Source organism: Salmo salar, chromosome ssa15 (assembly GCF_905237065.1).
Source record: "Salmo salar chromosome ssa15, Ssal_v3.1, whole genome shotgun sequence".
In the NCBI taxonomy this organism is placed as follows: Eukaryota; Metazoa; Chordata; class Actinopteri; order Salmoniformes; family Salmonidae; genus Salmo; species Salmo salar.
Genome location: NC_059456.1, coordinates 44,775,107 through 44,799,853, shown reverse-complemented (window position 1 = coordinate 44,799,853; position 24,747 = coordinate 44,775,107). Strand labels below are relative to the sequence as shown.

Sequence of the window (24,747 nt, the reverse complement as noted above, 5' to 3'; positions counted from 1 at the left end):
TCTCCGTTAAAAACTGTGAGTGAGGAGGAGTCTAATTGAAAAGATAACACCATACAATGCAGGTCCGTTGAAAGTAGCCCATAAATAATACCCTGAAGTGCCAAAGGACTTTGAAAATGCCAATCCAAGTGGATTGGTTTTGTATCACTAGGCGAGCAAGGTTTTCGGCTGTATTCTACAGCTCCCATGCTATCAATGCCTATCGGTAAGGGGGCTACTTTAAGAGTGCTTTTGGCTACTAATGCAAAATTGTACAGACCCAAAAGTGCTTGCGATAAAACCTCCCTGCTGCCCATTCCATTCTGTGAATAATCTAGTTCTACCAGTTGGCTTGTTCCAGAAAAGTGGACCTCTGACACATTTCATTGTACATTGAAAAGCAACAAGGAAAATACATTTCAGTGTACATTGTGTATTGACTGAGTTGAAATGGAATTGATCCCCACCCTTGTGTTTACCAGTTCACTATAAGGCAATGCAAATGCAAGAACCCTGGGGGACTCCCCATAATCAAATAAATTGAGCGAGGCCTCAAGACAGTCAAGCTTTTTTTAACATAAAATTAATATGGTCCATTTTCCTAATGACAGCTTAATGTGTAAATTATATTCCCATTACTCCACAAAGGAGGGGATGTTGATTGTTTTGAGGTCAAAGAGCTTAACTGGCAGGCATTGGTTCATTTGGTTGCCAATATTTCACTGTCTGTTGATAGTGTTTTTTTTTCATGAGCGTGGCTCTTTCTCTCATATTCCATTAGGAGCGGTTTCTATTGTGACCTGTCATGCCCTGTGAGGAATTGCGTTGCCACCACAACAATAGGGGACAGGGGCTGTCTCCTGAAACACAGGCAGGCCACAGCCCTGGCTGGCCATCTGTCCCTCAGCCATTCCAGTGACTGGCTCCACCTGCAACCTGTTAGCCTTCTGGGGACAGCGCCATGTGTTGTGGAGACACTGTCATGTGGGACACACTGTCATATAAGGGCTCCATTGTGGTTCTATGAAGCATACAAGCATGATATGCACATCCCCAACTTCAGAAAACCTGTAATGGGCAAAAATATACTGTAGATATACAGTACCAAAACTTCATATCAGCTAAATATTCACAATTTGAAAGATAGCTTCATTACTCACATGTTTTTGAATTATTAATGTAATACCCATTCCCCATGTAAATCTCCACCGTGTAGGATGTATTACATTTCAAAACCAAATCATCTCTCATCTTATCATCTTAAAAATATTGCATTACTCAATGAAATGGTTGAATATCTTTTTTAATGATTTCGGCATTAAATGTAATACATGCTAAAGGGGGAGATACGGAAATTGATCTCAAAATGCTAATATTGCTTATTGTAGTGGATTGTAAAACAAAACCAAAGTGTGGATTGAAGTCACTCCTTGCCCATAGACTGCTTTCAAGGTAAGGAAACAAATGTCTAAATATGTAAAATGAATGAACTATCACTTGAGCCTATTTATAATAGCAATGCAACACTATCTTCTAAGGATAACTAATGGCTGCTGCCAGCTCTGTGTCCCTACAAGTGCACCAGTTTCAACAATTTCCCTAACAAGTTGCAAGTTAGGGCAGTCACTGGAACCATGAGGGCACCATTGTTGCTCCAACAACAAGGACTAATGCACAACAACAAGTTAGTCATCAGAAAAAACATTAACAGGCATTTATACAAAAAATGCTGTGTTTGTTTTTGATTTAAAGGGAGATGTAACTGTAGCTTCGAATACTGACCTCTGCTCAGCTAAAGAGCTAAACACCTCTATTCGCCATTGTTACAACTAGTCTGCATGGTAATTTAACTTACAGTTAGTAACGGACAAATTCAGTTACAAACTCCAACAGAGGCATTCAAATCACTCATGTGCTGCGGTCATTTCGTCTTACAATCAGTAATAGACAAATTCAGTTGCAAACCCCAACAGAACTGTGAATGACCGTTTGACCACAGCGTTCAAACCACCCATGTGCTTGTATCAGGACCCAATTAGGTCTCAAAACAATCAAACTAAATCCCCCCCAAAAAAATGGTAAATCTTTCTCTCACTGACAAAGATGTACTGTACATCATTAGTAAAATATTATACCACATGAGGGCACAAATACTAATGTCTCTTACAGAGGCATTCAGAACCTCAACCCCTGAAACACAGTATGTGCAAATAACTATTGAGGAGATATTAAAAGGGCGCACTGGAAATGTCAAATGTTCAACACTATGTAATGTCAAACTCTTAAATCTTAAGCAGAAATAGAAACACATTACATTTTCTAGTAATATTTTGGGGGAATGCAAGTATCGAATGTATTTTTGCTGGCCAGTAGTGGCATTCCATTCAGCCACATGTCAGTTTTTCCCTCAATTCCATTCTGCTCCTATTCTCTTGTTGCACTGCCATGAATGAGTGTGTTTTGTGTGTGTCTCCACTCACTGGACACACATTCACCGGTCAAAGCCCCAGTAGTGGAGGAGCCTTTTGTGTGGCCAAAACATAGCTAGTGACTACTCTATTTTATATATCTCCCTTCCCTCCCTCTCTTCCACTTTCACTCTCTCTCAAATAAAATCAGTCTTCCTCTCTCTCTAACACACACACTGACAGACAGACTCTTACATCTTATTTCTCTTTCCCTACATCTCTCTCTCTCTCTCTCTCCCTCTCTCCATCCATGCCCCTCTCACCTTTAGACAGAGTTCCTCCCACTGGCAGTGCAGCTGCTCCACCTGTCCTTGTAGTAGGGTAGCATCCCCGGCCAAGATGTACTGGGACAGATCCGTCTTCATGGTGGACAACTCCTTCATTCCACCAGCCCACAACTCCAGAGAGGCCTCGTTTTCCTGCATAACACACACACGTACACAACACACACACCACTGACCGGTCAGGCACCCCGGCGCTGTAGTAAGTGCATACTAGTCGAGTACGTGTGTGTTTCTCTCTCTCTGTATGTGTGTCTCTCTCTCTTTCTCTCAAACCCGCAGGATTAAGGGAGGGGGGAGGGGAGCAAGGGGATAACTGGGAGGGGAGAGGAGGGAAGTGAAGGGGGGAAGGGAGAGGGGGGCAAGGGGGAAACAGGGAGGAGTGTAGGAAACTCATAATAGTGGGACTCAGTGGGTGGCAGGATAATGGGAGCCCCCAAAACCTGTTGGTAACTCTGGCCCCTCTGTGAGTGCCTGAAAAAAACCCTCAATCAATTCACTTTCCCCCGTCAAATTCAAACTCAAACAACTTTCACTGGCATGACAGGAGTGATACCCAACACAGCAATGATTTTCCATAGCTGCAGTGATGAAATTACAAACCCAAACAAGCAAATGTGTGTGCTAAGAAAGCCGAAGAAGGTGTATTAGAGACAAGAAAAAAATACCATGTCTCTCCTCGTATCTTAGTGCGTGTCCCAAATGGGGCCCTATTCCTTATATAATGCAGTACTTTTGATCCGAGGCTTATGGACCCTGGTTAAAAGTAATACATTATAGGGTATAGTGTGCCATTTGGGATGCGACTAAACACTTCTTTACCCTTTTTTTCCTCCTTTTCCTACATCGTTTTGTTGTTTTTTTGTTTCCTTGCCTTATGTAAAGTGTGTTGAGACCCATGGACAATGCACTTTAAATAAACCTGATTGCACTCGACTATCTTTGCCACCTTTATCCTCATTCTTCACAATAGACGTACCTCTCCAATGAGACCTTGATCAACAGCCGCCCACAAAATGAGGTTAAAGGGTTAGTTCACTCAAAAACTATATTTTAGTATTTTGTTCATTAGTGCACTGTTAATATAATCCCAAAACGTTGTGCATTTCAGCAGTCAGGTTTCATATGATGCGAAACGCTCTGTTCTGAAAGTGCTCTACCTTGAAAACTTGACTGCAGACATGCACATTTTTGTAGATTGTATTAACAGTGGACGAATGAGCAAAATATTAAATATATTTTTGAGTGAACTATCCTTTTAAGTCAGGTCTGAGGTGCTGCTATTCCGCAGAATTGAAATAAAACAGTATTACATTGTATCTAGATGTTTGATTCTATCATTATCAATGCCGTGGCAATTTCTATGTCAGTAAGCACATTTCCATTCACAGTTTTTATGCGAGTAAAGTCATACCGTATAAAAAGAAATCACGACAGCTGTGATGGAAACATAAAGTTTCGGTACAATTCTATGCCGACAGATCATTTGCGATCAGTGGGATCTTTTTGTATCGGTAAAATGTATTATGCAAGAAATGGCGGCGGAAACGCCTTTATGAGTCACCCGATGATATGGTGTGTGGTCCAACCACTACAACTTAGAAACCATGCAGTTTATTAGGCTACAGATGACATAAATGGTGATGAACTTCACAGGGTGGTGAAAGCACAAGGTGATGAGCTTGATGCTACTTTCAAATAAATATTGAGGGTCTTATTATGGAAAAATGATGATCGATGACAAATAAAAATATTATCGCTCTTATACATAATAGGCTAATCTCATCATGTATAGCCTACCCGCACAACCTACCCACACAGTATCTGTTGTTGCCTAGAGCGCACAAGACCAAAGTAGGCACATACATTTGTTATTTAACGCAACAGTTTTGGAGACAAAACTATCACTACATGAAAGTTACATGAAAAATACATGTTTGTGTGCACTACCTCATCACACCCTGATCGCAACAAGTCCGTTTGGTATAAACACACCTCTGGTGGGAAAATACGCATATTTTATTCATGCGGATTTTAGATTATTCGCATAAAAATTGGTCACTAATTGGTTGGAAACCTAGCTAGTGTTACTCACCTATTGACTTACCTCAAGTGTTACCTTCTAAGCTAACAGCACGGAGAGGTTCAAATCCACCCACACAAAGAGACACTAATATACACAGCTCAATATCACAAAGTGGGATGCACACACACGCAGTTGCATGTAAGCACACGCAGACGCACAGCGGCATGCGTGTCCACACACACACACACACACACACACACACACACACACACACACACACACACACACACACACACACACACACACACACACACACACACACACACACACACACACACACACACACACACACACACACACACACACACACAGATTGAGAAGGTAGTCACCTCTATGAGCTTCTCTTCACCCTGTAGCTCCTCCAGCCTCTCTGGCAGCGGTTGCTTCAGCCTGTCCCTGAGCTCGTCCAGTTTGTGTGCGCTGTCGACTAGTCTAACCTGAAAGTGGCCCCAATTCTACAAGATATAGAGAAGTTAAATTTAACAATCTCATTGACAATATTAGTTTACAGTTCAGTTCAGCAAAAAACAACATCAGATTAAATTGAATAGCGTGACTTAGGTAAAGTATATTATTCTATGGGCAAAAAGGGTTCCCAGAAATAGATAGGTCACACACTCTCCACATCCACAATCAAAAGTTTCAAATGCATTTTCTGAATATACCACTAAAACACAAATGTTACCCTAACTCTAATCAAAGATTCAGTCACACATTTGAGTGGGAGATTGGTGTGTATTTCCCTTTCTTTAATGACAATTAGCTATCTCTATTTCAGACATTGTCTACACACTATTGTGCTTGTGTCACAATTTTTTATTTTTTAATAATAAAAATTTTATTATAATAATAATAAAAAAATAAAAAATATTGTGTCATTCCAGTGTTTTAATTGCTATATTGTATTTACTTCGCCACCATGGCCTATTTATTGCCTTTACCTCCCTTATCTCACCTCATTTGCTCACATTGTATATAGACTTATTTTTGTACTGTATGTTTGTTTTACTCCATGTGTAACTCTGTTTTGTTATATGTGTCGAATAAATAAATAATAATAAATAATAAAAAATAAATAAATAATAATAAATAATAATAATGGTTAGATAAAGGTGAAATAAAAATAAAAAATAAAATAAAAGTCATGGCCTGGTCTGTTTCACCTGTTCCTGTGATTGTCTCCACCCCCTCCAGGTGTCGCTTATTTTCCCCAGTGTATTTATCCCTGTGTTTCCTGTCTCTCTGTGCCAGTTCATCTTGTATGTTTAGTCAAGTCAACCTGCGTGTTTTTTCCCATACTCCTTTTCTATTCTTTTGCTAGTCTTCCCGGTTCTGACCCCTGCCTGACTATGGACTACTTTCCTACCTGCCAGATCATCCTGCCTGCCCTGACCTTGGTTCTGCTTGCCCTTCGGTACCTATTGGACTCTGATCTGGTTTTTACCTTTTTGCCTGTCCATGACCATTCTCTTGCCTACCCCTTTGGATTATTAAACATTGTAAGACTCCAACCATCTGCCTCCTGTGTCTGCATCTGGGTCTCGCCTTGATAGCTTGGGGATTTCCCATTCACCGGGGCTGACATAAACTTTTTGACTTGGCCTCCTAAATCTGCCTCATGTGTCTGCATCTGGGTCTCGCCTTGTGCCTATATAGCTTAGGGATTTCCCATTCACCGGGGCTGACATAAATTCTTTGACTTGGCCTCCTGAATACCTATTTAGTGCCCTACTTTTGACCAGGGCCCATATGGCTCTGGTAAAAAATATAGTGCCTTCAAAAAGTATTCATACCCCTTGACTTATTCCATATTTTGTTGTGTTACAGCCTGAATTCAAAATGTATTAAATGTATATTTTTTAACACATGCAAAGTGTAAACATGTTTTTAGAAATGTTTGCTAATTTGTGGAAAATTAAAATGTCCAGCAGTCTGTGACCGGGAGTCCCATGAGGCGGCGCACAATTGTCCCAGCGTCGTCCAGGTTAGGGGATGGTTTGGCCGGCCCGGGATTTCCTTGTTCCACCGCTCTCTAGCAACTCCTTGTGGTGGGCAGGGCGCCTGCAAGCTGATTTCGATCGTCAGTTGTACAGTGTTTCCTCCGACACATTGGTGCGGTTGGCTTCCGGGTTAATCAAGCAGTGTGTCAAGAAGCAGTGCGGCTTGGCAGGGTCATGTTTTGGGGGACGCATGGCTCTCGACCTTCGCCTCTCCAGAGTCCGTATGGGAGTTGCAGCGATGGGACAAGACTGTAACTACCAATTGGATATCACAATATTGGTGAGAAAAAAGGGGTAAAAGTACCAAAAAATATATGAAATAAAAAATAATGTATGGTGTTATCTCCTCAGTTGGATCAACAACATTGTCACAGCCAAAACTCAAACTGCTTTAAAGTCACCATTGGCCTCATGGGGAAATCCCTGAGTGGGTTCCTTCCTCTCTGGCAATGGAGTTAGGAAGGACACCTGTATCTTTGTAGTGACTGGGTGTATTGATAACCAATCCAAAGTGTAATTCATAACTTCACCATCCTCAATAGATGGGTTGGCTGACAACGTCTCAAAAATGATGTGCATGCTTCCATGGGGCAGAAGTCAATATGTTGTTGTGATTCTGGATGGCCAGACTGCTAACAAGAATGACAGGAAACTGACATGTAGGGGATTGTAAGTGGCTCGTTTTAGCTCGTTTAATCTTGTTCTTGATACCATGTCTTGTTTTGAGGTGTTTTGACTGATTTCATGTCAATGTTAATGTGGTTCTAATTAGCTAGATAACTATCCAACAACTGTGACGATGTATTTGAGAGAAGTGCTCATTGTGCAAATATATTTATGTTTTCAATAAACATTGGAGACGAAATATGGCTTACATGTTGTCAACAATATAAGCCAACCATGTCTGTTTCGCTACATAGTTGCGCATGAGTCGATTCTGTTGCTAAACAACCATCCCTTCTATAGGTGCCCTTCTTTGCAAGGCATTGTAAAACGTATTATTGCACACAGAGTGAGGCCATGCAACTTATTATGTGACTTGTTAAGCAAGTTGTTACTCCTGAACTTATTTAGGCTTGCCAGAACAAAGGGGTTGAATACTTATTGACTTACGGCATTTCAGCTTTTAATAAAAAAAAATATATATATTATTTCTAAAAACATAATTCCACTTTGACATTATGGGCTATTGTTTGTAAGCCAGTGACACAACATCTCAATGTAATGTGGAAAAAGTCAAGGTGTGCGAATACTTTCTGAAGGCACTGTAGTGTACTATATAGGGAATTGTGTGTCATTTTGGACACAACACTTAGCTTGGCCTCCGTGGCCTCTGCTTTCACGCAGATCCTATGGAAGGGGTTCACCGCAACTAACCTGACCCCCCAGGGGGTCGTAAACAACACTCACAGATGAGGTCATAATGGCTCCAACAGACAGCAACAAGTGTGAGTAGTCACTAGATGGCCACTCTACAATGGTATAATTTGGTTTACATGGGGTTTTCAAAGGGTTGGAATTAGGGTTAGGGTAAAGGTTTGGGTTTATGGTGGTTGAAATCGTGTTTGTGGTTATGAGGTGCGATACTTGTGCCCTTTCTAGCATGGCCAGATAGCAAAGACTCAAAGCAAGCCCCTTTCGAGGCTCACAGCTGCCTCTGTGTCACAGCAACAACCAATCAGACTCAGCAGCCTGAGGGGTGTGGTTTCATCCAACCTTTAAGACGGAGGTAAAGGAACCGCTCCTAAATTGACTTCAGGTTCAAATCTAGGATCAGCTCGCCATCTCCCAAATCCTAGCTACAGACTTTACGGTGAAAACTGCAAAACTGACTTTACATCATCATCTCGGGAAAATGTCATCCTAAACCGTAGTGACAACTTTAAGGGCCGGTTTCCCAGACACAGATTAGGCCTAGTACTGGACTGAAAAGCACTTTCAATGAGAATCTCCTCGTCTTAGTCCAGAACTAGGCTTAATCTGTGTCTGGAAAATCAGCCCTAATTTTCTCTCTATGAAATGTTTTGTAAAATTAGAATTGGAAATGTCAGTTTACTTCCTGAATTGACTGAATTGAAATGGATGGAATTGAGCCCAACCCAGCTGGTGGTAGCAGTAGTGATGGACCATACTGTGCCTAATATTGTCACGTCCTGACCAGTAAAGGGGTTATTTGTTATTATAGTTTGGTCAGGACGTGGCAGGGGGTATTTGTTTACAGTGTTTCGGGGTTTGTTGGGCTATGTGTTTATATAGAGGGGTGTTTGTTTAGAGTGTTCCGGGGTTTTTGGTTATGTTCTATGTTAGTATATTTCTATGTTCTGGTCTAGTCTTTTTAGTTCTATGTTTAGGGTTATTGGATGGACCTTCAATTGGAGGCAGCTGTTCCGTTGCCTCTGATTGAAGGTCCTATATAGAGGGGTGTTTTTGTAATGGGTTTTGTGGGAAGTTGTTTTTGCACTGCTGCGTTTAGCCTGTAATACTGTGCGGTCGGTTGATTTCTTGTTACGTGTCTCAAATAAAGTTTAAAATGAGCACTCAACCCGCTGCGCCTTGGTCCACGATATACGACGATCGTTACAAATATTCTGTATTTCTCAGGGTTAGCTGGCAACTGTAAAGTTTACTTTGATTTGATGATGGTTGTGAGATTTTGTATTGTGCCAGTAGGATTCAGTCATCCGTTGATGGATGATGGACAACGGAGAAGATGGCCAGACATAAACCATTTTTTGAAGTAGGCAACTCACTGCCGAAAAATATTTGACTTGAGTTGAAGTTGAGTTTTGATGGAAATACACAGACAATTGTGAATTCATAATATACAATTTCATCCGTGTTATTGCGTCTCCGTGTGGCCTTAACCGTAGCTGGCAGCTGGCCCCAGCATGGATTATGGTTAGATTAGGGTTACTCTTTGATGACCTTGGCTGTTAGGGGGCTTTCACTGGGCAGTGCACAGATACAGTACATGGTATGTGGGTCAACTGCAGCTAACAGACATTCAAATCACACACACACACACACACACACACACACACACACACACACACACACACACACACACACACACACACACACACACACACACACACACACACACACACACACACACACACACACACACACACACACACACACACACACACACACACACACGTTTGGCAGTCTTTAAGCCTTAACACCCCAACCCCCCAGCCCCACTCATAAAGAAGGGGGTTTTGGTGCTTGTACTGAAGAACATGGGGTAAAAAGAGAGAGGGGGTGGAGAGGGAGAGAGAGAGAGAGAGATGTGTCATAATTACATATCATTTTAGAGATCCTCCGCCTTAATCATAATCTCCCCTATCAGATGAATGGGAATCCCTGTCTATCGTGAAAGATCAAAAAAAGGGCTGCTCTTTTTGCATTCTATCTCTGTTTTCTTTGTTTCAAAATAATCTATTATTGGTCGACCCAAATGTTCATGTGTAGGGAGGTGTGCTCCTTTCTGTCTAATAGTAAGGGTCATTTCTGAACAATATTTCTGTCCAGTTAGTGTAACACTTGGGTCAATAGCAAGCTCAGATGCAAAAGTTCTGTGTAAAGAGGATCTTTAACAGTTTATTTTTATTTTCTTCTCGCACTGATTTTGAAGGTTTTACTTGCAATGACGATGATATTGGTTTAGCTTATTTGCTTCGTAAAATGCACTGATTGCAAGTTGCTCTGGATAAGAGCATCTGTTATATGACAAAAAAGTAAAAAATGACTACAATGTAAAATTAGCGCTCACGTTCAAGTGCTTCCAAGGGATTGATTGGTTAATTGATTGACTGATATACCCGAATAACAGCTTCCAGCAGGATTCTCCTTTCTCCCAGTAGCTCCCTGGCGTGGTCCCAGGACTCCTGCAAGGTCTGTAACTCTGTCTGTAGCTGGGCCTGTGTCTGTAGCTCTGCCATGGAGGACAGCAGCCTGCCTGTCTCTAGTGTGTGTCTGTAGAAGCCGTTGTTTTGGGCGAGAGTCTCTTCAGCACGCTGAAGAGGGGAGACAAAGCAGTCTTAGTTACTGTATAGTTTCACCTATGATGGGTTAGCATTTGTTAGCCTATTTAACAGAGAGGAGTAGAAGGTGTTAGAAGCAACACTCTTGTTGTGTGTACTTTTTAATTTATTGTTTGTTTGTTATTATTCGATTTGTATGTTTTTGTTCTTCATACCAGTATTGTGTTTAGACCAAGTTTGGGGATGAGGTGGAGCTGCCAGAGGTTTGTTGGGGATGGGGGGCGGGAAGGATGGGAGGTGTAATTGTTCAAAAATTGTGATTATGATTCTGATTGTACTGATAGTGACTCAATACAACAACAAAAAAAAAAAAAAATGATTTAACATTATGTTCAAATGGATATCTCAAAAACCTATCTTTTAGTGTATCAAGTTGTGGAATGAAAATAAACCGCACCTAAAGTGTGTTGTGCATTGCGCAATCGCTAGCTGCGGTACTCCAAAATCACATACATGTTTAGAAATAGCAAATATTGCCCTGATAGCTCTGAATTAGCATGGTCTCTATAAAAATGGAATTACCATCCATCACAGATAATTTATTTAATTATATGATGTTCTCACCCTCAAGTCCTCCAGGGAACATGGTAGCTGCTGCAGAGTGCAGAGGGCCTGAGCAGCAGAAGGAAGTAAGGTCTCCACATCTCTCAGCAGCCCCCCTAGCCTCCTCACACCCCGGGTGTAGAACCGCCACTGGCCCAGCCGTTCCTGCACCAGGCTACTTCGCTGCTGTGCCACACTAACAATCCGCTGCCATCGCTCTCTCATCTGGGCGAGCTTTAGGGTGAGGTCAGGCCTGCTTGGAGGAGAGGAGAGTAGAGAGGGAGAGAAGGAAGGGGGAGGAAAGGATAAGATAGGAGGGCAGAGGAGAGAAGAGGAGAGGGGAAGGAGAGGGAAGGGGGGAGGAAAAGAGAGAAAATGAGGGCAGAGGGTCATTTACACCATATAAGGATAACTAGCGAGCACATCACTGAAATACATTACCCCGAAGTGCCCCAGTGCTGCTCCCAGCTTGTGATGTGTGTAGGTTGAATACTGTGACAAGAAAACATTTTGAATATCCATGCAAATGGACCACTAAAGCAAGTAATGTATTGTATTGTAATGATGTGAAAGGATAACTCCCATTCCATTACATCGTGGTAAAAAATCAGATACATGTCAGAAACAAATACATTTAAGTAGCTTAGGCAGCATTACAGAGTAAAACGCAAAGGTTTTCTCTGAAAGTAACTGCAAGGGTAGTTCCTTGAAAGTAAGTTCAGTGAAATAGAACTAGTGGGATGGCGAAAAAAAACGTGGTAAGTGTCCCATTTTTATTGTTTAAAATTGGTCATTTATGCATTTATTCGTAAAAAACTATTCAACTGGAAGGTATATTGATCTATCTATCTATCGAGTTCCGGAACTCCAATTTGAGCATTAGCAGCTGAAAAATGAGCTCCTACAAATATTGAAATTTACATGGTTTTTAGAGTGAAGTACATCGGAAAAAAGCAAAAGAAAACGGCAAGACTGAATAGGAGAAAAAACAAGCAACAAACAAAGAAGATAGGCTTTTGAAAAATAACTATTTTTCATAAAATTGTAGTTATCTTAGCTAGCTGAATTGTTTACCAGTTGCTAAGCAGTTGCTAGGGACTCTTTTGGAAGAAGCTAGCTAGCTAACGAAGAACAACAAAGAATATCTAGTTAACAGAAGAAAAGAGAAAATCAGGACAGAAGAAAAAGGATATCAAAGTGAAACAGTTCTCTAAAGACACAAGAGACAATAATACAAGAAACAACACTTCTGTAGCTTGTCAACTATGTGTCTGTCTATCCCTGTTCTCTCCCCTCTGCACAGGCCATACAAACGCTTCACACCGCGTGGCCGCTGCCACTCTAACCTGGTGGTCCCAGCGCGCACGACCCACGTGGAGTTCCAGGTCTCCGGCAGCCTCTGGAACTGCCGGTCTGCAGCCAACAAGGCTGAGTTCATCTCAGCCTATGCTACCCTCCAGTCCCTAGACTTCCTGGCGCTGACGGAAACATGGATTACCACAGATAACACTGCTACTCCTACTGCTCTCTCTTCGTCTGCCCACGTGTTCTCGCATACCCCTAGAGCATCGAGCCAGCGGGGTGGTGGCACTGGAATCTTCATCTCTCCCAAGTGGACATTCTCTCTTTCTCCCCTGACCCATCTGTCTATCTCCTCATTTGAATTCCATGCTGTCACAGTTACCAGCCCTTTCAAGCTTAACATCCTTATCATTTATCGCCCTCCAGGTTCCCTTGGAGAGTTCATCAATGAGCTTGACGCCTTGATAAGTTCCTTTCCTGAGGATGGCTCACCTCTCACAGTTCTGGGTGACTTTAACCTCCCCACGTCTACCTTTGACTCATTCCTCTCTGCCTCCTTCTTTCCACTCCTCTCCTCTTTTGACCTCACCCTCTCACCTTCCCCCCTACTCACAAGGCAGGCAATACGCTTGACCTCATCTTTACTAGATGCTGTTCTTCCACTAATCTCATTGCAACTCCCCTCCCAATCTCCGACCACTACCTTGTATCCTTTTCCCTCTTGCTCTCATCCAACACTTCTCACTCTGCCCCTACTCGGATGGTATTGCGCCGTCCCAACCTTCGCTCTCTCTCTCCCGCTACTCTCTCCTCTTCCATCCTATCATCTCTTCCCTCTGCTCAAACCTTCTCCAACCTATCTCCTGATTCTGCCTCCTCAACCCTCCTCTCCTCCCTTTCTGCATCCTTTGATTTTCTCTGTCCCCTATCCTCCAGGCCGGCTCGGTCCTCCCCTCCTGCTCCGTGGCTCGACGACTCACTACGAGCTCACAGAACAGGGCTCCGGGCAGCCGAGCGGAAATGGAGGAAAACTCGCCTCCCTGCGGACCTGGCATCCTTTCACTCACTCCTCTCTACATTCTCCTCTTCTGTCTCTGCTGCTAAAGCCACTTTCTACCACTCTAAATTCCAAGCATCTGCCTCTAACCCTAGGAAGCTCTTTGCTACCTTCTCCTCCCTCCTGAATCCTCCTCCCCCTCCCCCCTCCTCCCTCTCTGCGGATGACTTCGTCAACCATTTTGAAAAGAAGGTTGACGACATCCGATCCTCGTTTGCTAAGTCAAACGACACCGCTGGTCCTGCTCACACTGCCCTACCCTGTGCTTTGACCTCTTTCTCCCCTCTCTCTCCAGATGAAATCTCGCGTCTTGTGACGGCCGGCCGCCCAACAACCTGCCCACTTGACCCTATCCCCTCCTCTCTTCTCCAGACCATTTCCGGAGACCTTCTCCCTTACCTCACCTCGCTCATCAACTCATCCTTGACCGCTGGCTACGTCCCTTCCGTCTTCAAGAGAGCGAGAGTTGCACCCCTTCTCAAAAAACCTACACTCGATCCCTCCGATGTCAACAACTACAGACCAGTATCCCTTCTTTCTTTTCTCTCCAAAACTCTTGAACGTGCCGTCCTTGGCCAGCTCTCCTCCTATCTATCTCAGAATGACCTTCTTGATCCAAATCAGTCAGGTTTCAAGGCTGGTCATTCAACTGAGACTGCTCTTCTCTGTGTCACGGAGGCTCTCCACACTGCTAAAGCTAACTCTCTCTCCTCTTCTCTCAACCTTCTAGACCTACCTGCTGCCTTTGATACTGTGAACCATCAGATCCTCTTCTCCACCCTCTCCGAGTTGGGTATCTCTCACTCTTGGATTGCGTCCTACCTGACAGGTTGCTCCTACCAGGTGGCGTGGCGAGAATCCGTCTCCGCACCACGTGCTCTCACCACTGGTGTCCCCCAGGGCTTAGTTCTAGGCCCTCTCCTATTCTCACTATACACCAAGTCACTTGGCTCTGTCATATCCTCACATGGTCTCTCCTATCATTGCTACGCAGACGACACACAATTAATCTTCTCCTTTCCCCCTTCTGATAACCAGGAGGCGAATCGCATCTCTGCATGTCTGGCAGACATATCAGTGTGGATGACGGATCACCACCTCAAGCTGAACCTCGGCAAGATGAAGCTGCTCTTCCTCCTGGGGAAGGACTGCCCTTTCCATGATCTCACCATCACGGTGGACAACTCCATTGTGTCCTCCTCCCAGAGTGCTAAGAGCCTCGGCGTGACCCTGGACAACACCCTGTTGTTCTCCGCTAACAAGGCGGTGACTCGATCCTGTAGGTTCATGCTATACAACATTCGCAGAGTACGACCCTGCCTTACACAGGAAGCGGCGCAGGTCCTAATCCAGGCACTTGTCATCTCCCATCTGGATTACTGCAACTCCCTGTTGGCGGGGCTTCCTGCCTGTGCCATTAAACCCCTACAACTCATCCAGAACGCCGCAGCCCGTCTGGTGTTCAACCTTCCCAAGTTCTCTCACGTCACCCCGCTCCTCCGCACACTCCACTGGCTTCCAGTTGAAGCTCGCATCTGCTACAAGACCATGGTGCTTGCCTACGGAGCTGTGAGGGCAACGGCACCTCCGTACCTTCAGGCTTTGATCAGGCCCTACACCCAAACAAGGGCACTGCGTTCATCCACCTCTGGCCTGCTGGCCCCCCTACCTCTGCGGAAGCACAGTTCCTGCTCAGCCCAGTCAAAACTGTTCGCTGCTCTGGCACCCCAATGGTGGAACAAGCTCCCTCACGACGCCAGGACAGCGGAGTCAATCATCACCTTCCGTAGACACCTGAAACCCCACCTCTTTAAGGAATACTTGGGATAGGATAAAGTAATCCTTCTAACCCCCCCCAAAAATAAATAAATAATATATATATGTACTATTGTAAAGTGGTTGTTCCACTGGATATCATAAGGTGAATGCACCAATTTGTAAGTCGCTCTGGATAAGAGCGTCTGCTAAATGACATAAATGTAAATGTAAATGTAAATGTAAAATGAGTCCTATATTGACATAACCTGAAAGGCCGCTCAGCAAGGAAGAAGCCACTGCTCCAAAACCGCAGTTTGCAACTGCACATGGGGACAAAGATCACACTTTTTGGAGAAATGTCCTCTGGTCTGATGAAACAAAAACAGAACTGTATGGCCATAATGACCATTGTTATGTTTGGAGGAAAAAGAGGGAGGCTTGCAAGCAGAAGAACACCATCCCAACCATGAAGCACTGGGGTGGCAGCATCATGTTGTGGGGGTGCTTTGCTGCAGGAATAGATGGCATCATGAGGAGGGGAAATTATGTGGATATATTGAAGCAAAATCTCAAGACATCAGTCAGGTAGTTAAAGCTTGGTCACAAATGGGTCTTCCAAATGGACAATGAACCCAAGCATACTTCCAAAGTTGTGGCAAAATAGCTTAAAGACAACAAAGTCAAGGTATTGGTGTGGCCATCACAAAGCCCTGACCTCAATCCTATAGAAAATGTGTGGGCAGAACTGAATAAGCGTGTGCGAGCAAGGAGGCCTAAAAACCTGACTCAGTTACACCAGCTCTGTCAGGAGGAATGGGGCAAAATTCACCCAACTTATTGTGGGAAGCTTGTGGAAGGCTACCCGAAATGTTTGAACCAAGTTAAACATTTTAAAGGCAATGCTACCAAATACTAATTGAGTGTATGTAAACTTCTGACCCCCTGGGAATGTGATGAAAGAAATAAAAGCTGAAATAAATCAGTGTCTCTACTATTATTCTGACATTTCACATTCTTGAAATAAAGTGGGGATCCTAACTGAACTAAGACAAGGAATTTTTACTATGATTAAATGTCAGGAATTGTGAAAAACCAAGTTTAAATGTATTTGGCTAAGGTTTATGTAAACTTCTGACTTCAACTGTATATAAAAAAAAAAATTAAATGGAGAATGTGTTTCCCAGTCAAACGGTTTTGTTATATTTCAGACTTCTTTGATATACTGTATATCAAATTTTATATTGGGATGCAAACTCAAAATGGAATACATTTCAACTCTATGTCTGACATGGTACAGGTGTCTTATTTTTTTTAAGGTTATAACCATGTGTGAGGTGGATACTTCTGTTTCAAAGTAGATTTGTTTAAGACACTCTGTGTGACCCTGATTTAGCCCACAGCAGTAAAAGGTTTTAATTGTCCCCATGGTATTCATGCTATTGAACAGCTTTGGTATTCAGGGTCTCTCGTTACTCCACACTCGGCCGGCAGCTTAGGGGGAATTTGAGAAATATAGCCTACTCCAATAAACCAACTAATGGGGCTACCAACTAGTAATATACACAGATAGGTATCCCACACATTTTCTCGAAATTTCCGGGAAACATGGTAAGCAATTGCAGGAATAATGATATAGACAACTTTTTAGAATCCCTACTTGCAGGTGAATGCATAGATTGTTTTTGGATAATTGAAACAAAGTGTTTATATTCTACTATTTTGAACAAAATCTGGAAAATATGACCTGAACCTGGTCCCCATAGAAACGCGTTTAATTCACCGACGATAATAACAAAACATAGGCTCGGTGAATCAAGATATCAGATCTGATCCCACTTCATTATCTTTATTTTATTCAATTTATTTGACATGGATGAATGCACATAGATCAACAACAGTTCAGTAAATGTTCCAGATTTAGCCAGATAATTCAATCTGCAGTTTTTGGCAAACCTCCACTTAAATCATTCTCCTCCTGTTTCTACTGATAAAACACTGTCTAACTGACAGGCCTCTATGGATGTGCCCCAAATGACACATCCATATGACTAGTCAAAAGTAGTGCACTCTATAGTGAATAGGGTGCCATGTGGGACGCAAACTATAACTCTTAGGCTGATACGAAGATGAAGTTGGAGGAGATGGGGTTTGGAGCAGTTGTTGTGCCCAATAATCTCCCCTTCCTCCTGAAGTGTGCACTCATTCACCTCCCTACACAAATTGAAAATGAGCTAGAGGGAGTTTCCATATATCAGTAATTTCATTCAGGACAAAAGAGAGATTATTGGGACGTAACCAGAGTGTTTTTTTATAAAGCTTGGAAGTTTCCACGCTAGCTGCACAACGACCGAATTATGTGACGGTCCTTAGTGTCAGCCATCTTGCTGTTCCAGAGAATAGTACAGCTCCCCAGTGTGTGTGTGTGTGTGTGTGTGTGTGTGTGTGTGTGTGTGTGTGTGTGTGTGTGTGTGTGTGTGTGTGTGTGTGTGTGTGTGTGTGTGTGTGTGTGTTTTGTATGCACGTGCACATGCGTGCATGCGTTTGTGTGTGCCCACGTGCATGTGTTCACATGTATGCCTATTTGTGTGTTTGTGTGAGTGTGTGTTTGTGTGAATTATGGTCACAGCTGGGACGCCATTACCCAAGCTAGAAAGAACGAGGCAGGAAAACCACATTTTTTATTACTTTACGAGATGGCAGATCCTCAGAAGAAATAGAAGACTGCAAGCTTTGATTTCCTAACCACTAGCGGCCAGAACGCCTACAGTAAGTCCAGTGTGAGAGGGAGTGATAAACCCAGCGTAACCACATAGTTGGCCGTGTTGAAATTTATAGTGTTAAAATGAAGATGGAAAACACCCACCCACACTCATATAATATAACCTTAAAGATGGAATCCACATTAGTGGAAACAGCACCACATGCCCGCCCACGCACCTTTGTTATTGTTTTTGTTTTGTGGACGAAATATAGGTGAGGTGTGTTGAGCAGTGTGGTAAAATAAAATGGTGTATATTCTGCTGTTCTATCGTGCGTGTAATGATGTCTGAGACTTCTTTGTTGTTGTAATATTTAGTTTTTTTTGTAAGACATAAAATAGAATAGTGTTATGATATTATCTTTAATTGAGAGTTATTTATCTTTCAATTCACACATATTTCAGTTTTGTTTAATGATACTACTTTGAGTTATTAGCTTTGAGTTATGCATTCTGAAAATAAGGTTCAGGGTAATTTCAAGGTTAATTCAGGAAATAAACTTAGATTCCAATTCAATAATTGAAAAAAGTATATCTCTTCAATGACCTTTCAATGAACTAAGAAGGAGAAGCAATTTAATTCATATAACGTTTTTTCTATTGATTGACTTCAATTCAAATTGACCCCAACCCTGCTAGAAATGTAGCCTACTGCATTCCTTTACCTTTTCTCCTCTGGTGTGTCTTCAATTGACCTCATTGAGTTGACGATCACCCCTCTCAAGAGTTGGTGCCCAGCCAATACTTCAATCCGGAGTCTCTGTTTAATAACAAGGAATATCAATTAACCAAATTCATTGAATACAGCCCTTTTTACATCATCAGCTGTCACAAAGTGCTTTACTTATACCTGGCCTGAACCCCAAACCAAGCAATGCAGAAGCAGAAGCACAGTGGCCAGGAAAAACAACCTAGAAGGCACAAACCAAGGAAGAAACCTAGAGAGGAAACAGGTTCAGAGGGGTAGCCAGTCCTCTTCTGACCTTAGAATGCATTAAATATCAGAGCAGTGGCTTAGGACTGATAATGGACTTAATCAACATGAATGTGTGAATAATATGCTAGAGTTAAATCAAGACTATCGAACGTTGTCATGAACAACCGTACTGTTGTTTTATTTTTTTACCCCTTTTTCTCCCCAATTTCATCATTTCCAATTACGATCTTGTCTCATGGTGGCAACTCCCCAACAGGCTCAGGAGAGGCGATAGTTGAGTCATGCGTCCTCCAAAACATGACCCGCCAAACCGCGCTCCAGGGCTAGGGGGCAGTATTTTCACGGCCGGATGAAAAACGTACCCAATTTAAACAGGTTACTACTCTGGTCCAGAAAAGAGAATATGCATATTATTAGTAGATTTGGATAGAAAACACTCTGAAGTTTCTAAAACTGTTTGAATGGTGTCTGTGAGTATAACAGAACTCATATGGCAGGCAAAAACCTGAGAAAAATTGAACCAGGAAGTGGGAGAAATGAGAAATGTAGTTCTTCTTTTGAATCCCTTGAGAAACTACAGTGAGATAGGGTTTACGTTGAACCTCCTAAGGCTTCCATTGGCTGTCAACAATCTTTAGAAACTGGTTTCATCCGTCTCCTGTTACCGGCAGAAAATTGTGGCTCAGTCAATCACTGGCCAGTCTGAGGACAGGTGTCTCGTGACGCGCATGCACGCGAGTTCGCTGTTCGTTATTTTTCTTCTGGGATATGAATACCTATTGTCCGGTTGGAAAATTATCGCAATTTTACGTAAAAAAAATACCCTGAAGATTGATTGTAAACATCGTTTGACATGTTTCTACAAACGGTAATGGAACTTTTGAACTTTTCGTCTATGGATTTGCGCCCACGCCTCATGGCATTGTAAAGTGTTCTGGATGGGCCAACAAAACGGAGGTATTTGGACATAAAGGACTTTGCAGAACAAATGAACATTTCTTGTGGAAGTGGGAGTCCTTCCGAGTGCATTCCGCCGAAGATCAGCAAAGGTAAGAAAATATTTCGAACATTGTCGATACCCTGGTTGTAGGCTAACTGTATAGCTTAGCATTGAAGGCTAAGTTCTGTACTCAGAATATTGAACAATGTGCTTTCTCCGTAAAGTTATTTTGAAATCTGACAAAGCGGTTGCATAAAGGAGTAGATTATCTATAATTCTTTAAATAATTGTTATAAATCTTGTCAACGTTTATGATGAGTATTTCTGTAAATTTATGTGCCCATTCACCGGAGGGTTATGGGGAGAAAACATTTTCTGAACGTCACACTCCAATGTAAAATGGGGTTTTTGGATATAAATATGAACTTCATCGAACAAAAAATGCATGTATTGTCTAACATGGTGTCCTAGGAGTGTCATCTGATGAAGATTGTCAAAGGTTAGTGCTTAATTTTAGCTGTATATCTGGTTTTGTGACGGCTATCCGTGCTTGGAAAATGGCTGTTTTTTTTTTTTGCTAAGGTACTATCCTAAAATAATCTAATGTTTTGCTTTCACCATAAAGCCTTTTTGAAATCGGACGATGTGGTTGGATTAACGAGAAGAGTATCTTTAAAATGCCGTATAATACTTGAATTTTAATTTTGAGATTTTTGTGTTTTGAATTTCGCGCCGTGCTATCTCACTGGTTGTTGTCCAACCAATCCCGTTAACGGGATTTTATCTCGAAGGGGTCCTCAAGAGGTTAACGCCCACCAGCACCAATGTGTCGGAGGAAACACATTCAACTGACGACCAAAGTCAGCCTGCAGGCACAAGGAGGCACTAGAGCCTGATGAGCCAAGTAAAGCCCCCCCGGGCCAAATGCTCCCCTAACCCTGGACGACGCTGGGTAAATTGTGCGCCGGCTTATGGGACTCCCGGTCACGGCCGGTTGTGACACAGCCCGGGATCAAACCCGGGTCTGTATTGACACCTCAAGCACTAATATGTAGCTTAGCCTGAAATAAATACACAGTGGTCAGTGAGATATTGCAGAAGCCCTATATGCCCACCGTGTGCCATAACTGCTTCCTAAAATATACTAGTTCATTTTCATTTGATTGCCTTTATGTTGTTCAATTTTTATTAAAAAGATATCTCATTCTCCTGGCTGGTCTATCGGTAATGCTGCAGCCTCTAGCAGACATGTATGTTTACAGTGCCGCCATACGTTAGAATCTGGCCTACTGGCCTTTGACACATCCTTTCACTATCTTTCCCCACTTTCATCCTCTCTCTATCTGTTCAATAAAATCTGAAATATATATATATCTTATTCAGGACCTCTAAGAGATGGGTGGCGATACAATGCCAGCCATAATGATTGAGAAGATCATCTGATGATTAGAACAATGGGAGAAGATTTAATTTAAAAAAAGGGTAATGAACCTGATGGATTGCCAGTTGCTCACGGAGGCCGGAGTAGTTTCCAGAAACGTCTGGGGCCAAGTCCTCCTCCATCTTCTCCTGGAAGCCCTCCCAGCTGTCCCACTTCTGTTGAAGGCTCTGGGCGTGCTGGGCATCAGCTTGCAATTTTCTGTTGAGCACACACACACACACACACACACACGTGTAAGTACACAAACACACACACAATACATGTCCAATTATTCAGTAAAATCCCTTACGTTTATTCTTGGGAATTAATGTAAATTGTACCCCCCCAGCTGATATTGGGTCAGTTTTGCACTTTCCCCGCTAATGGTTAAGGTAAGGATTGGGGGAGAGGAGGCTGATCCTACAGTAGATCTGTAAACAATGGGCCCACTTACCTGTTCATGTGGGAGGTGCAGTAGAGGGCCTGTGCCCACTTCCTGGTCAGGGACTTCAGTCTATCTGCTTCCAGGCCATCCAGGGTCCCAGAAAGGCTTGCCTCAGTGAGGTCATCCAGGGCAGGACGCAGATGGCTCAGCTCCATCAGAGCAGTCTGAAGGAGCAATGAATAAATATGAGTATGTGTGTGTGTGTGTGTGTGTGTGTGTGTGTGTGTGTGTGTGTGTGTGTGTGTGTGTGTGTGTGTGTGTGTGTTGTCTGACTCACCTTCACACTGTCCATGCTGCAGACATCAGAAGTGAGCATGTGACGCAAAGCCTCGGTCTGCAGCTCCAGTGAATCCATACTACTGCTAATTGTGCGGCGTTGATCCAAATCATCCTGTAAGCAAACCCACAAACGCATACAGTGAAGTCCAAAATAATTGCCACCCTTGATGAGCAAAAAATACGATAAAAGAAACAACACAAATACCGAGCTATATTGTATGCAACAACAAAAAATTGGCTAACCCTAACCTAAAGATTTTTATACATAAAATCAAACTTAATGACATCTGAATTAACATTCTACTTTATTTAAGTTCATCTCATTTTAAGGAACTGTATTGTGGCTTCCATGGCTTCCTGTTTCACTGGGGTATAAAAATGTGGTAACACGCATGTAAAATCCTTTTGTCATCCATCACCATGGGGAAAGGAAAAGAACTCACAAATGAAAAGAGACAAATGATTGTTGACTTTCAAAAATCAGGCAACGGGTACAAAAAAACAACAGAAAAACCAAATATACCACTTACCACAATTAGAGGAACAATTAAGATGTTTAAAACCACTGGTAAATTTGCCGGGTAGAGGATGCATGTACAGTGCATTCGGAAAGTATTCAGACCCCTTGACTTTTTCCACATTTTGTTACGTTACAGCCTTATTCTAAAATTGTTTATTGCTTTGTTTGTTTCATCTACACACAATACCCCATAATGACAAAGTGAGAGCAGGCTTTTAGATATTTTTGCACATGTATTAAAAAACAGAAATACCTTATTTTTTACGTAAGTATTCAGACCCTTTACGATAAGACTCAAAATTGAGCTCAGGTCCATCCTGTTTCCATTGATCATCCTTGAGATGATTGGAGTCCACATGTGGTAAATTCAATGGATTGGGCATGATTTGGAAAGACAGGCACCTGTCTATATAAGGTCTCACAGTTGACAGTGCATGTCAGAGCAAAAATCAAGTCATGAGGTTGAAGGAATTGTCCGTAGAGCTCCGAGACAGGATTGTGTTGAGGCACAGATCTGGGGAAGGGTCACAAAACATTTCTGCAGCATTGAAAGTCCCCAAGAACACAGTGGCCTCCATCATTCTTAAATGGAAGAAGTTTGGAACCACCAAGACACTTTCTAGAGCAGGCCATCCAGCCAAACTGAGCAATCGGGAGTGAAGGGCCTTGGTCAGGGAGGTGATTAAGAACCCAATGGTTACTCTGACAGAGCTCCAGAGTTCCTCTGTGGACAACCATCTCTGCAGCACTCCACACCAATCAGGTAATTTATGGTAGAGTGGCTAGACGGAAGCCACCCCTCAGTAAAAAGCAGATGACAGCATGCTTTGAGTTTGCCAAAAGGCATCTACAGGACTCTCAGACCATGAGAAACAAGATTCTCTGTTCTAAAACCAAGATTGAACTCTTTGGCCTGAATGCCAAGCGCCTCATCTGGAGGAAACCTGGCACCATCACTAAAGTGAAGCATGCTGGTGGCAACATCATGCTGTGGGGATGATTTTCAGCGGCAGCGACTGGGAGACCAATCAGGATTGAGGGAGAGATTAAAGGCGCAAAGTACAGAGAGATCCTTGATGAAAACCTGCACCAGAGTGCTCAGGACCGTAGACCCGATCGAACATCTCTGGAGAGACCTGAAAATCGCTTTGCAGCATGCTCCCCATCCAACCTGACAGAGCTAGAGAGGATGTGCAGAGAAGAATGGGAGAAACTCCCCAAATACAGGTGTGCCAAGCTTGTAGCGTCATATCCAAAAAGATTTGAGGCTGTAATCACTGCCAAAGGTGCTTCAACAAAGTACTGCGTAAAGGGTCTGATACTTATGTAATTATGTAAATGTGACTGTCACGTCCTGACCAGCAGATGGAGCTGTTGTAGTAGTTTTGGGGTCAGGACGTGGCAGTCTTGTGTGTGTGATTGTTCTGTGTTGGTCTTGTGACTCCTGATCAGGAACAGCTGGGGATCGTTGTTCCTGATTGGGAGTCATATATGTAGGAGTATGTTTGTCACTTGGTTTTGTGGGTAGTTGTTTTTGCACTGCGTTGGTGAGCCTGCAAAACTGTTTAGTGTTGTGGTTATCATTTATTGTTTTGTCAAGTGGATGCTTTACTCTTTTTTTGTTAATTAAAATATGAGTATCCACAACTCCGCTGCATTTTGGTCTTCCCTGCAACACAACGAAGGATTTTGTGACAGAACTACCCACCACCAAAGGACCAAGCAGCGGAGAAGAGGACAGAGGCAAGTGAGGGAGGAATGTTGGAAGCAGCGCTTGGGAGGTGATGGATTCCTGGTCGCTGGAGGTGTTGACGGAGAGGATTGACTGGACATGGGAGCAGTTGCGGGTCCACTGTGACAACCTGCCTGGGAGGCAGGTAGAACCCGAGAGGCAGCCCCAATAATTTTTTAGGGGGGGCACAAGGGCT

The 24,747-nt window shown here is 42.9% G+C and overlaps 1 protein-coding gene across 9 annotated transcripts in view; it reads right to left on the bottom strand.

Annotated features, from left to right (window-relative positions):
- Positions 1 to 24,747, bottom strand: part of syne2a (spectrin repeat containing, nuclear envelope 2a) — a 250,928-nt gene that overhangs the window by 35,370 nt on the left and 190,811 nt on the right. For 7 of the 9 annotated variants that reach the window (XM_014145109.2, XM_014145105.2, XM_014145104.2 and 4 more), the window contains 9 exons: positions 22,298 to 22,411; positions 22,030 to 22,184; positions 21,647 to 21,794; positions 18,944 to 19,038; positions 11,845 to 11,895; positions 11,425 to 11,656; positions 10,639 to 10,833; positions 5,144 to 5,269; positions 2,711 to 2,866 (listed from right to left, as the gene is read on the bottom strand). In XM_014145109.2, the coding sequence (XP_014000584.2) occupies positions 2,711 to 2,866; positions 5,144 to 5,269; positions 10,639 to 10,833; positions 11,425 to 11,656; positions 11,845 to 11,895; positions 18,944 to 19,038; positions 21,647 to 21,794; positions 22,030 to 22,184; positions 22,298 to 22,411 (1,272 nt within the window). Of the gene's footprint in view, positions 1 to 2,710; positions 2,867 to 5,143; positions 5,270 to 10,638; positions 10,834 to 11,424; positions 11,660 to 11,844; positions 11,896 to 18,943; positions 19,039 to 21,646; positions 21,795 to 22,029; positions 22,185 to 22,297; positions 22,412 to 24,747 lie in introns of all 9 variants that reach the window. The other 2 variants (XM_014145107.2, XM_014145108.2) reach the window with 2 other exon arrangements.